This window comes from Taudactylus pleione, unplaced genomic scaffold (genome assembly GCF_031769625.1).
Source record: "Taudactylus pleione unplaced genomic scaffold, aTauple2 ptg000926l, whole genome shotgun sequence".
In the NCBI taxonomy this organism is placed as follows: Eukaryota; Metazoa; Chordata; class Amphibia; order Anura; family Myobatrachidae; genus Taudactylus; species Taudactylus pleione.
In genome coordinates, this window is record NW_028285327.1 from 1,024,228 (window position 1) to 1,040,178 (window position 15,951).

The 15,951-nt window shown below is 46.8% G+C and overlaps 1 protein-coding gene across 4 annotated transcripts in view; it reads right to left on the minus strand.

The window, feature by feature from the left end:
- The window catches only part of SHTN1 (shootin 1), a 298,248-nt gene that overhangs the window by 137,501 nt on the left and 144,796 nt on the right, over window positions 1-15,951 (minus strand). For all 4 annotated transcript variants that reach the window (XM_088459666.1, XM_088459665.1, XM_088459667.1 and 1 more), the window contains one exon: window positions 11,193-11,292. In XM_088459666.1, coding sequence (XP_088315792.1) covers window positions 11,193-11,292 — 100 coding nt within the window. The remainder of the gene's footprint in view (window positions 1-11,192; window positions 11,293-15,951) is intronic.

Consider the following 15,951-nt stretch of genomic DNA (forward strand, 5'->3'; position numbering starts at 1 on the left):
CTCATCTGTACACCTCCTGTACTCCTGCTATCAGTGTCTGTATACTCCTCATCATACAGTCACTATACAGAGCACACTGACAGCAGGACTCCCTCATCTGTACACCTCCTCTACTCCTGCTATCAGTGTCTGTATACTCCTCATCATACAGTCACTATACAGAGCACACTGACAGCAGGACCCCCTCATCTGTACACCTCCTGTACTCCTGCTATCAGTGTCTGTATACTCCTCATACAGTCACTATACAGAGCACACTGACAGCAGGACTCCCTCATCTGTACACCTCCTGTACTCCTGCTATCAGTGTCTGTATACTCCTCATACAGTCACTATACAGAGCACACTGACAGCAGGACTCCCTCATCTGTACACCTCCTGTACTCCTGCTATCAGTGTCTGTATACTCCTCATCATACTGTCACTATACAGAGCACACTGACAGCAGGACCCCCTCATCTGTACACCTCCTGTACTCCTGCTATCAGTGTCTGTATACTCCTCATCATACAGTCACTATACAGAGCACACTGACAGCAGGACCCCCTCATCTGTACACCTCCTGTACTCCTGCTATCAGTGTCTGTATACTCCTCATCATACTGTCACTTACAGAGCACACTGACAGCAGGACCCCCTCATCTGTACACCTCCTGTACTCCTGCTATCAGTGTCTGTATACTCCTCATACAGTCACTATACAGAGCACACTGACAGCAGGACTCCCTCATCTGTACACCTCCTGTACTCCTGCTATCAGTGTCTGTATACTCCTCATACAGTCACTATACAGAGCACACTGACAGCAGGACCCCCTCATCTGTACACCTCCTGTACTCCTGCTATCAGTGTCTGTATATTCCTCATACAGTCACTATACAGAGCACACTGACAGCAGGACCCCCTCATCTGTACACCTCCTGTACTCCTGATATCAGTGTCCGTATACTCCTCATACAGTCACTATACAGTGCACACTGACAGCAGGACTCCCTCATCTGTACACCTCCTGTACTCCTGCTATCAGTGTCTGTATACTCCTCATCATACAGTCACTATACAGAGCACACTGACAGCAGGACTCCCTCATCTGTACACCTCCTGTACTCCTGCTATCAGTGTCTGTATACTCCTCATCATACAGTCACTATACAGAGCACACTGACAGCAGGACCCCCTCATCTGTACACCTCCTGTACTCCTGCTATCAGTGTCTGTATACTCCTCATCATACTGTCACTATACAGAGAACACTGACAGCAGGACTCCCTCATCTGTACACCTCCTGTACTCCTGCTATCAGTGTCTGTATACTCCTCAAACAGTCACTATACAGAGCACACTGACAGCAGGACTCCCTCATCTGTACACCTCCTGTACTCCTGCTATCAGTGTCTGTATACTCCTCATCATACAGTCACTATACAGAGCACACTGACAGCAGGACCCCCTCATCTGTACACCTCCTGTACTCCTGCTATCAGTGTCTGTATACTCCTCATCATACTGTCACTTACAGAGCACACTGACAGCAGGACCCCCTCATCTGTACACCTCCTGTACTCCTGCTATCAGTGTCTGTATACTCCTCATACAGTCACTATACAGAGCACACTGACAGCAGGACTCCCTCATCTGTACACCTCCTGTACTCCTGCTATCAGTGTCTGTATACTCCTCATACAGTCACTATACAGAGCACACTGACAGCAGGACCCCCTCATCTGTACACCTCCTGTACTCCTGCTATCAGTGTCTGTATATTCCTCATACAGTCACTATACAGAGCACACTGACAGCAGGACCCCCTCATCTGTACACCTCCTGTACTCCTGATATCAGTGTCCGTATACTCCTCATACAGTCACTATACAGTGCACACTGACAGCAGGACTCCCTCATCTGTACACCTCCTGTACTCCTGCTATCAGTGTCTGTATACTCCTCATCATACAGTCACTATACAGAGCACACTGACAGCAGGACCCCCTCATCTGTACACCTCCTGTACTCCTGCTATCAGTGTCTGTATACTCCTCATCATACTGTCACTATACAGAGAACACTGACAGCAGGACCCCCTCATCTGTACACCTCCTGTACTCCTGCTATCAGTGTCTGTATACTCCTCATCATACAGTCACTATACAGAGCACACTGACAGCAGGACTCCCTCATCTGTACACCTCCTGTACTCCTGCTATCAGTGTCTGTATACTCCTCATCATACTGTCACTATACAGAGAACACTGACAGCAGGACCCCCTCATCTGTACACCTCCTGTACTCCTGCTATCAGTGTCTGTATACTCCTCATCATACAGTCACTATACAGAGCACACTGACAGCAGGACTCCCTCATCTGTACACCTCCTGTACTCCTGCTATCAGTGTCTGTATACTCCTCATACAGTCACTATACAGAGCACACTGACAGCAGGACCCCCTCATCTGTACACCTCCTGTACTCCTGCTATCAGTGTCTGTATACTCCTCATCATACTGTCACTATACAGAGAACACTGACAGCAGGACCCCCTCATCTGTACACCTCCTGTACTCCTGCTATCAGTGTCTGTATACTCCTCATACAGTCACTATACAGAGCACACTGACAGCAGGACTCCCTCATCTGTACACCGCCTGTACTCCTGCTATCAGTGTCTGTATACTCCTCATACAGTCACTATACAGAGCACACTGACAGCAGGACCCCCTCATCTGTACACCTCCTGTACTCCTGCTATCAGTGTCTGTATACTCCTCATCATACTGTCACTATACAGAGCACACTGACAGCAGGACTCCCTCATCTGTACACCTCCTCTACTCCTGCTATCAGTGTCTGTATACTCCTCATACAGTCACTATACAGAGCACACTGACAGCAGGACCCCCTCATCTGTACACCTCCTGTACTCCTGCTATCAGTGTCTGTATACTCCTCATCATACTGTCACTATACAGAGAACACTGACAGCAGGACCCCCTCATCTGTACACCTCCTGTACTCCTGCTATCAGTGTCTGTATACTCCTCATCATACAGTCACTATACAGAGCACACTGACAGCAGGACTCCCTCATCTGTACACCTCCGGTACTCCTGCTATCAGTGTCTGTATACTCCTCATCATACAGTCACTATACAGAGCACACTGACAGCAGGACTCCCTCATCTGTACACCTCCTGTACTCCTGCTATCAGTGTCTGTATACTCCTCATCATACAGTCACTATACAGAGCACACTGACAGCAGGACTCCCTCATCTGTACACCTCCTGTACTCCTGCTATCAGTGTCTGTATACTCCTCATCATACTGTCACTATACAGAGAACACTGACAGCAGGACTCCCTCATCTGTACACCTCCTGTACTCCTGCTATCAGTGTCTGTATACTCCTCATACAGTCACTATACAGAGCACACTGACAGCAGGACCCCCTCATCTGTACACCTCCTGTACTCCTGCTATCAGTGTCTGTATACTCCTCATCATACTGTCACTATACAGAGAACACTGACAGCAGGACTCCCTCATCTGTACACCTCCTGTACTCCTGCTATCAGTGTCTGTATACTCCTCATACTGTCACTATACAGAGCACACTGACAGCAGGACTCCCTCATCTGTACACCTCCTGTACTCCTGCTATCAGTGTCTGTATACTCCTCATACAGTCACTATACAGAGCACACTGACAGCAGGACCCCCTCATCTGTACACCTCCTGTACTCCTGCTATCAGTGTCTGTATACACCTCATCATACAGTCACTATACAGAGCACACTGACAGCAGGACCCCCTCATCTGTACACCTCCTGTACTCCTGCTATCAGTGTCTGTATACTCCTCATCATACAGTCACTATACAGAGCACACTGACAGCAGGACTCCCTCATCTGTACACCTCCTGTACTCCTGCTATCAGTGTCTGTATACTCCTCATCATACAGTCACTATACAGAGCACACTGACAGCAGGACTCCCTCATCTGTACACCTCCTGTACTCCTGCTATCAGTGTCTGTATACTCCTCATACAGTCACTATACAGAGCACACTGACAGCAGGACTCCCTCATCTGTACACCTCCTGTACTCCTGCTATCAGTGTCTGTATACTCCTCATCATACTGTCACTATACAGAGCACACTGACAGCAGGACTCCCTCATCTGTACACCTCCTGTACTCCTGCTATCAGTGTCTGTATACTCCTCATCATACAGTCACTATACAGAGCACACTGACAGCAGGACCCCCTCATCTGTACACCTCCTGTACTCCTGCTATCAGTGTCTGTATACACCTCATCATACAGTCACTATACAGAGCACACTGACAGCAGGACCCCCTCATCTGTACACCTCCTGTACTCCTGCTATCAGTGTCTGTATACTCCTCATACAGTCACTATACAGAGCACACTGACAGCAGGACCCCCTCATCTGTACACCTCCTGTACTCCTGCTATCAGTGTCTGTATACTCCTCATCATACAGTCACTATACAGAGCACACTGACAGCAGGACCCCCTCATCTGTACACCTCCTGTACTCCTGCTATCAGTGTCTGTATACTCCTCATCATACAGTCACTATACAGAGCACACTGACAGCAGGACTCCCTCATCTGTACACCTCCTGTACTCCTGCTATCAGTGTCTGTATACTCCTCATCATACAGTCACTATACAGAGCACACTGACAGCAGGACTCCCTCATCTGTACACCTCCTGTACTCCTGCTATCAGTGTCTGTATACTCCTCATACAGTCACTATACAGAGCACACTGACAGCAGGACTCCCTCATCTGTACACCTCCTGTACTCCTGCTATCAGTGTCTGTATACTCCTCATCATACAGTCACTATACAGAGCACACTAACAGCAGGACCCCCTCATCTGTACACCTCCTGTACTCCTGCTATCAGTGTCTGTATACTCCTCATACAGTCACTATACAGAGCACACTGACAGCAGGACTCCCTCATCTGTACACCTCCTGTACTCCTGCTATCAGTGTCTGTATACTCCTCATCATACTGTCACTATACAGAGCACACTGACAGCAGGACTCCCTCATCTGTACACCTCCTGTACTCCTGCTATCAGTGTCTGTATACTCCTCATACAGTCACTATACAGAGCACACTGACAGCAGGACTCCCTCATCTGTACACCTCCTGTACTCCTGCTATCAGTGTCTGTATACTCCTCATCATACTGTCACTATACAGAGCACACTGACAGCAGGACCCCCTCATCTGTACACCTCCTGTACTCCTGCTATCAGTGTCTGTATACTCCTCATCATACTGTCACTATACAGAGAACACTGACAGCAGGACCACCTCATCTGTACACCTCCTGTACTCCTGCTATCAGTGTCTGTATACTCCTCATCATACTGTCACTATACAGAGCACACTGACAGCAGGACCCCCTCATCTGTACACCTCCTGTACTCCTGCTATCAGTGTCTGTATACTCCTCATCATACTGTCACTATACAGAGCACACTGACAGCAGGACCCCCTCATCTGTACACCTCCTGTACTCCTGCTATCAGTGTCTGTATACTCCTCATCATACTGTCACTATACAGAGCACACTGACAGCAGGACTCCCTCATCTGTACACCTCCTGTACTCCTGCTATCAGTGTCTGTATACTCCTCATACAGTCACTATACAGAGCACACTGACAGCAGGACTCCCTCATCTGTACACCTCCTGTACTCCTGCTATCAGTGTCTGTATACTCCTCATACAGTCACTATACAGAGCACACTGACAGCAGGACTCCCTCATCTGTACACCTCCTGTACTCCTGCTATCAGTGTCTGTATACTCCTCATACAGTCACTATACAGAGCACACTGACAGCAGGACTCCCTCATCTGTACACCTCCTGTACTCCTGCTATCAGTGTCTGTATACTCCTCATACAGTCACTATACAGAGCACACTGACAGCAGGACTCCCTCATCTGTACACCACCTGTACTCCTGCTATCAGTGTCTGTATACTCCTCATACAGTCACTATACAGAGCACACTGACAGCAGGACTCCGTCATCTGTACACCTCCTGTACTCCTGCTATCAGTGTCTGTATACACCTCATCATACAGTCACTATACAGAGCACACTGACAGCAGGACCCCCTCATCTGTACACCTCCTCTACTCCTGCTATCAGTGTCTGTATACTCCTCATACAGTCACTATACAGAGCACACTGACAGCAGGACCCCCTCATCTGTACACCTCCTGTACTCCTGCTATCAGTGTCTGTATACTCCTCATCATACTGTCACTATACAGAGAACACTGACAGCAGGACCCCCTCATCTGTACACCTCCTGTACTCCTGCTATCAGTGTCTGTATACTCCTCATCATACTGTCACTATACAGAGAACACTGACAGCAGGACCACCTCATCTGTACACCTCCTGTACTCCTGCTATCAGTGTCTGTATACTCCTCATCATACTGTCACTATACAGAGCACACTGACAGCAGGACCCCCTCATCTGTACACCTCCTGTACTCCTGCTATCAGTGTCTGTATACTCCTCATCATACTGTCACTATACAGAGCACACTGACAGCAGGACCCCCTCATCTGTACACCTCCTGTACTCCTGCTATCAGTGTCTGTATACTCCTCATCATACTGTCACTATACAGAGCACACTGACAGCAGGACTCCCTCATCTGTACACCTCCTGTACTCCTGCTATCAGTGTCTGTATACTCCTCATACAGTCACTATACAGAGCACACTGACAGCAGGACTCCCTCATCTGTACACCTCCTGTACTCCTGCTATCAGTGTCTGTATACTCCTCATACAGTCACTATACAGAGCACACTGACAGCAGGACTCCCTCATCTGTACACCTCCTGTACTCCTGCTATCAGTGTCTGTATACTCCTCATACAGTCACTATACAGAGCACACTGACAGCAGGACTCCCTCATCTGTACACCTCCTGTACTCCTGCTATCAGTGTCTGTATACTCCTCATACAGTCACTATACAGAGCACACTGACAGCAGGACTCCCTCATCTGTACACCACCTGTACTCCTGCTATCAGTGTCTGTATACTCCTCATACAGTCACTATACAGAGCACACTGACAGCAGGACTCCGTCATCTGTACACCTCCTGTACTCCTGCTATCAGTGTCTGTATACACCTCATCATACAGTCACTATACAGAGCACACTGACAGCAGGACCCCCTCATCTGTACACCTCCTCTACTCCTGCTATCAGTGTCTGTATACTCCTCATACAGTCACTATACAGAGCACACTGACAGCAGGACCCCCTCATCTGTACACCTCCTGTACTCCTGCTATCAGTGTCTGTATACTCCTCATACAGTCACTATACAGAGCACACTGACAGCAGGACCCCCTCATCTGTACACCTCCTGTACTCCTGCTATCAGTGTCTGTATACTCCTCATCATACAGTCACTATACAGAGCACACTGACAGCAGGACTCCCTCATCTGTACACCTCCTGTACTCCTGCTATCAGTGTCTGTATACTCCTCATACAGTCACTATACAGAGCACACTGACAGCAGGACCCCCTCATCTGTACACCTCCTGTACTCCTGCTATCAGTGTCTGTATACTCCTCATCATACTGTCACTATACAGAGCACACTGACAGCAGGACTCCCTCATCTGTACACCTCCTGTACTCCTGCTATCAGTGTCTGTATACTCCTCATACAGTCACTATACAGAGCACACTGACAGCAGGACTCCCTCATCTGTACACCACCTGTACTCCTGCTATCAGTGTCTGTATACTCCTCATACAGTCACTATACAGAGCACACTGACAGCAGGACTCCCTCATCTGTACACCTCCTGTACTCCTGCTATCAGTGTCTGTATACTCCTCATACAGTCACTATACAGAGCACACTGACAGCAGGACTCCCTCATCTGTACACCTCCTGTACTCCTGCTATCAGTGTCTGTATACTCCTCATCATACTGTCACTATACAGAGCACACTGACAGCAGGACTCCCTCATCTGTACACCTCCTGTACTCCTGCTATCAGTGTCTGTATACTCCTCATACAGTCACTATACAGAGCACACTGACAGCAGGACTCCCTCATCTGTACACCTCCTGTACTCCTGCTATCAGTGTCTGTATACTCCTCATACAGTCACTATACAGAGCACACTGACAGCAGGACTCCCTCATCTGTACACCTCCTGTACTCCTGCTATCAGTGTCTGTATACTCCTCATCATACAGTCACTATACAGAGCACACTGACAGCAGGACTCCCTCATCTGTACACCTCCTGTACTCCTGCTATCAGTGTCTGTATACTCCTCATACAGTCACTATACAGAGCACACTGACAGCAGGACTCCCTCATCTGTACACCTCCTGTACTCCTGCTATCAGTGTCTGTATACTCCTCATCATACTGTCACTATACAGAGCACACTGACAGCAGGACTCCCTCATCTGTACACCTCCTGTACTCCTGCTATCAGTGTCTGTATACTCCTCATACAGTCACTATACAGAGCACACTGACAGCAGGACTCCCTCATCTGTACACCTCCTGTACTCCTGCTATCAGTGTCTGTATACTCCTCATACAGTCACTATACAGAGCACACTGACAGCAGGACTCCCTCATCTGTACACCTCCTGTACTCCTGCTATCAGTGTCTGTATACTCCTCATCATACAGTCACTATACAGAGCACACTGACAGCAGGACTCCCTCATCTGTACACCTCCTGTACTCCTGCTATCAGTGTCTGTATACTCCTCATACAGTCACTATACAGAGCACACTGACAGCAGGACTCCCTCATCTGTACACCTCCTGTACTCCTGCTATCAGTGTCTGTATACTCCTCATCATACTGTCACTATACAGAGCACACTGACAGCAGGACTCCCTCATCTGTACACCTCCTGTACTCCTGCTATCAGTGTCTGTATACTCCTCATACAGTCACTATACAGAGCACACTGACAGCAGGACCCCCTCATCTGTACACCTCCTGTACTCCTGCTATCAGTGTCTGTATACTCCTCATACAGTCACTATACAGAGCACACTGACAGCAGGACTCCCTCATCTGTACACCTCCTGTACTCCTGCTATCAGTGTCTGTATACTCCTCATCATACAGTCACTATACAGAGCACACTGACAGCAGGACCCCCTCATCTGTACACCTCCTGTACTCCTGCTATCAGTGTCTGTATACTCCTCATCATACAGTCACTATACAGAGCACACTGACAGCAGGATTCCCTCATCTGTACACCTCCTGTACTCCTGCTATCAGTGTCTGTATACTCATCATCATACTTGCCTATTTTTGAAAAAGCGTTTCAGGGAGATTGTGAAAGCAGCACCTATGAGCGTGTGTTACAGTGGGCGTGTACTGCTACATCTGAGAGGCTTGTCCTACATGTGATGGGCGTGTACTGATAAATCTGAGAGGCGTGTCCTACATGTGATGGGCGTGTACTGATAAATCTGAGAGGCGTGTCCTACATGTGATGGGCGTGTACTGATAAATCTGAGAGGCGTGTCCTACATGTGATGGGCGTGTACTGATAAATCTGAGAGGCGTGTCCTACATGTGATGGGCGTGTACTGCTACATCTGAGAGGCGTGTCCTACATGTGATGGGCGTGTACTGATAAATCTGAGAGGCGTGTCCTACATGTGATGGGCGTGTACTGATAAATCTGAGAGGCGTGTCCTACATGTGATGGGCGTGTACTGATAAATCTGAGAGGCGTGTCCTACATGTGATGGGCGTGTACTGCTACATCTGAGAGGCTTGTCCTACATGTGATGGGCGTGTACTGATAAATCTGAGAGGCGTGTCCTACATGTGATGGGCGTGTACTGATAAATCTGAGAGGCGTGTCCTACATGTGATGGGCGTGTACTGATAAATCTGAGAGGCGTGTCCTACATGTGATGGGCGTGTACTGATAAATCTGAGAGGCGTGTCCTACATGTGATGGGCGTGTACTGCTACATCTGAGAGGCGTGTCCTACATGTGATGGGCGTGTACTGATAAATCTGAGAGGCGTGTCCTACATGTGATGGGCGTGTACTGATAAATCTGAGAGGCGTGTCCTACATGTGATGGGCGTGTACTGATAAATCTGAGAGGCGTGTCCTACATGTGATGGGCGTGTACTGATAAATCTGAGAGGCGTGTCCTACATGTGATGGGCGTGTACTGATAAATCTGAGAGGCGTGTCCTACATGTGATGGGCGTGTACTGATAAATCTGAGAGGCGTGTCCTACATGTGATGGGCGTGTACTGATAAATCTGAGAGGCGTGTCCTACATGTGATGGGCGTGTACTGATAAATCTGAGAGGCGTGTCCTACATGTGATGGGCGTGTACTGATAAATCTGAGAGGTGTGTCCTAAACCTGACTTACATCCAAATGTAACCAGCCCTAAGCAGTTAGTAAGATCTGTTTGTTGATGAAAACACTAATACTTTGCAGAAATTCATAGGGATCATTGTGCCTTATAATAACCAATGCAAGAAAATGACACTAATGATCCCATTTGAATGTATATATCTCTGTTTTTTAATATAACAGCTTCATAATGGGGGTAAGGATGAAATGAGGGAGATTGCTACTATTTCAGGGAGTCTCCCTGACAATGAGGGAGAGTTGGCAAGTATGCTCCTCATACAGTCACTATACAGAGCACACAGACTAATTGAGGGAGTCTACACCCTGTACACAGTAAACGCATTGTGCTCATAGTCAATACACCCCATAAATAGTGACATGCAGACAGACATGGCTCCGTTCCTCCAATGCTCGGAGTTCCTCATATTATACAGCAGAGGTTGTGACTCACGTTACTTGCTGAGAGTGACTGAGCAGATTGGATGACAGCCCTGATAATGTGCCATAAAAAGTACAATATCACAAACCTGCATTAACTTCTTATTAATACTTTTTGAAATATTTTAGTAAAAAAGGAGGAATTGAACAATGAACAGTCACAAAGGCTTCATGGTGGTTCCTAATATTATAGGTCATAATCAATGATGAAATCTCTATATACAGTAACCGTGTGTGATGAATACATTATCGTCTGACACAGAGATAGACCTGTCTTACCGAATAGGGTTTGGTGGTGGTGGCGGGAGGGGAGGCGGTGGCGGAGGTGGCGGTGGCGGAGGGTTCTCTGCCTGATGGACACGTTTCTGCAGTTCTTCCACTGGGTAGAGAAGGGAGCACTATAATCACCAGCACATCCACGAGCAATTGTACATATACAGAACCAAAATGCTGGTGACACCTGTTCCATCAACTCACATTATTATTCACAACGCTGCCAATCACAGTCCCCCTTACATACAGGTATAAGGTAAGAAGAGTCTGATATTAGTCTGTACGGCCTATCTGACATCGAGCCTCAATCTGTCACATATCACGTTCACCGAGGACCCAGCTATCACCGACATGGGAGGGCACCCAACACGTTTCATCCCCGGGAATCTGTACAGTAACAGTCGGCTGTACATGCTGTGAATCTCCCATTCTACCACATCAAATAGATGCTCTATTGTACAGCGATCTGGTGACTCTGGCAGACATATTATTATTATTATCTTTGATTTATATGTGATCACAAATGTTCCTGAGCACCGTACAAAACTTATCAATAAAAATTAGTTAGTAACAAACTGGATGACAAAGTAGCATAATTGTATAACACAAACCCCCCGTTACACAATTACACTGAGATGACAGTAGGGGTTAGGGCCATGATGGAAAAGTTTACATTCCATGAGGTGGACACAGTGGGGTCTTCAGGCTGGAGAGTTAGGAGAAGGTACGCTTGTGTGGAATTAGTTATTAAGGGTACGCTGACGGACTGGAGGGCTAGGCGAACATCTGACCGAGTATGCAAGAACATTCCAGGGGAGGTGGGCAGCGCAGCAGAAAGGTGGGAGTAAGAAGTGGACTAGGGGATAGGGCAGGTGGGTGTGTGTGGAAATGAGGTTGGAGATGGGAAAAGCAGCTAATGAAAGAGAGGGATGGGCACGTGGGTGTGTGAGTGTGGTTGGAGATTGGGGTAGAGATATCACATTACTCAGCGCAGTCTCCCATATACAGACTCAGGAGCACACAGATATACAGGTGTCACATATCACATTACTCAGCACAGTCTCCTATATACAGCCTCAGGAGCACACAGATATACAGGTGTCACATATCACATTACTCAGCGCAGTCTCCTATATACAGACTCAGGAGCACACAGATATACAGGTGTCACATATCACATTACTCAGCGCAGTCTCCTATATACAGACTCAGGAGCACACAGATATACAGGTGTCACATATCACAGCGCAGTCTCCCATATACAGACTCAGGAGCACACAGATATACAGGTGTCACATATCACATTACTCAGCGCAGTCTCCTATATACAGACTCAGGAGCACACAGATATACAGGTGTCACATATCACATTACTCAGCACAGTCTCCTATATACAGACTCAGGAGCACACAGATATACAGGTGTCACATATCACATTACTCAGCGCAGTCTCCTATATACAGACTCAGGAGCACACAGATATACAGGTGTCACATATCACATTACTCAGCGCAGTCTCCCATATACAGACTCAGGAGCACACAGATATACAGGTGTCACATATCACATTACTCAGCGCAGTCTCCTATATACAGACTCAGGAGCACACAGATATACAGGTGTCACATATCACATTACTCAGCACAGTCTCCCATATACAGACTCAGGAGCACACAGATATACAGGTGTCACATATCACATTACTCAGTGCAGTCTCCTATATACAGACTCAGGAGCTCACAGATATACAGGTGTCACATATCACATTACTCAGTGCAGTCTCCTATATACAGACTCAGGAGCACACAGATATACAGGTGTCACATATCACATTACTCAGCGCAGTCTCCCATATACAGACTCAGGAGCACACAGATATACAGGTGTCACATATCACATTACTCAGCGCAGTCTCCATATACAGACTCAGGAGCACACAGATATACAGGTGTCACATATCACATTACTCAGCGCAGTCTCCTATATACAGACTCAGGAGCACACAGATATACAGGTGTCACATATCACAGCGCAGTCTCCCATATACAGACTCAGGAGCACACAGATATACAGGTGTCACATATCACATTACTCAGCGCAGTCTCCTATATACAGACTCAGGAGCACACAGATATACAGGTGTCACATATCACATTACTCAGCACAGTCTCCTATATACAGACTCAGGAGCACACAGATATACAGGTGTCACATATCACATTACTCAGCGCAGTCTCCTATATACAGACTCAGGAGCACACAGATATACAGGTGTCACATATCACATTACTCAGCGCAGTCTCCCATATACAGACTCAGGAGCACACAGATATACAGGTGTCACATATCACATTACTCAGCGCAGTCTCCTATATACAGACTCAGGAGCACACAGATATACAGGTGTCACATATCACATTACTCAGCACAGTCTCCCATATACAGACTCAGGAGCACACAGATATACAGGTGTCACATATCACATTACTCAGTGCAGTCTCCTATATACAGACTCAGGAGCTCACAGATATACAGGTGTCACATATCACATTACTCAGTGCAGTCTCCTATATACAGACTCAGGAGCACACAGATATACAGGTGTCACATATCACATTACTCAGCGCAGTCTCCCATATACAGACTCAGGAGCACACAGATATACAGGTGTCACATATCACATTACTCAGCGCAGTCTCCATATACAGACTCAGGAGCACACAGATATACAGGTGTCACATATCACATTACTCAGCACAGTCTCCTATATACAGACTCAGGAGCACACAGATATACAGGTGTCACATATCACATTACTCAGCGCAGTCTCCTATATACAGACTCAGGAGCACACAGATATACAGGTGTCACATATCACATTACTCAGCACAGTCTCCTATATACAGACTCAGGAGAACACAGATATACAGGTGTCACATATAACATTACTCAGCGCAGTCTCCATATACAGACTAAGGAGCACACAGATATACAGGTGTCACATTACTCAGCACAGTCTCCTATATACAGACTCAGGAGCACACAGATATACAGGTGTCACATATCACATTACTCAGCGCAGTCTCCTATATACAGACTCAGGAGCACACAGATATACAGGTGTCACATATCACATTACTCAGCACAGTCTCCTATATACAGACTCAGGAGCACACAGATATACAGGTGTCACCTATCACATTACTCAGCGCAGTCTCCTATATACAGACTCAGGAGCACACAGATATACAGGTGTCACATATCACATTACTCAGCGCAGTCTCCTATATACAGACTCAGGAGCACACAGATATACAGGTGTCACATATCACATTACTCAGCACAGTCTCCATATACAGACTCAGGAGAACACAGATATACAGGTGTCACATATCACATTACTCAGCACAGTCTCCTATATACAGACTCAGGAGCACACAGATATACAGGTGTCACATATCACATTACTCAGCGCAGTCTCCTATATACAGACTCAGGAGCACACAGATATACAGGTGTCACATATCACATTACTCAGCGCAGTCTCCTATATACAGACTCAGGAGCACACAGATATACAGGTGTCACATATCACATTACTCAGCGCAGTCTCCTATATACAGACTCAGGAGCACACAGATATACAGGTGTCACATATCACATTACTCAGCGCAGTCTCCCATATACAGACTCAGGAGCACACAGATATACAGGCGTCACATATCACATTACACAGCACAGTCTCCCATATACAGACTCAGGAGAACACAGATATACAGGTGTCACATATCACATTACTCAGCACAGTCTCCATATACAGACTCAGGAGCACACAGATATACAGGTGTCACATATCACATTACTCAGCACAGTCTCCTATATACAGACTCAGGAGCACACAGATATACAGGTGTCACATATCACATTACACAGCACAGTCTCCCATATACAGACTCAGGAGAACACAGATATACAGGTGTCACATATCACATTACTCAGCACAGTCTCCATATACAGACTCAGGAGCACACAGATATACAGGTGTCACATATCACATTACTCAGCACAGTCTCCTATATACAGACTCAGGAGCACACAGATATACAGGTGTCACATATCACATTACTCAGCACAGTCTCCTATATACAGATTCAGGAGCACACAGATATACAGGTGTCACATATCACATTACTCAGCGCAGTCTCCTATATACAGACTCAGGAGCACACAGATATACAGGTATCACATTACTCAGCACATTCTCCAATATACAGACTCAGGAGCACACAGATATACAGGTGTCACATATCACATTACACAGCACAGTCTCCTATATACAGACTCAGGAGCACACAGATATACAGGTGTCACATATCACATTACTCAGCACAGTCTCCTATATACAGACTCAGGAGCACACAGATATACAGGTGTCACATATCACATTACTCAGCACAGTCTCCTATATACAGACTCAGGAGCACACAGATATACAGGTGTCACATATCACATTACTCAGCGCAGTCTCCTATATACAGACTCAGGAGCACACAGACATACAGGTGTCACATATCACATTACTCAGCGCAGTCTCCTATATACAGACTCAGGAGCACACATATATACAGGTGTCACATATCACATTACTCAGCACAGTCTCCTATATACAGACTCAGGAGCACACAGATATACAGGTGTCACATATCACATTACTCAGCACAGTCTCCTATATACAGACTCAGGAGCACACAGACATACAGGTGTC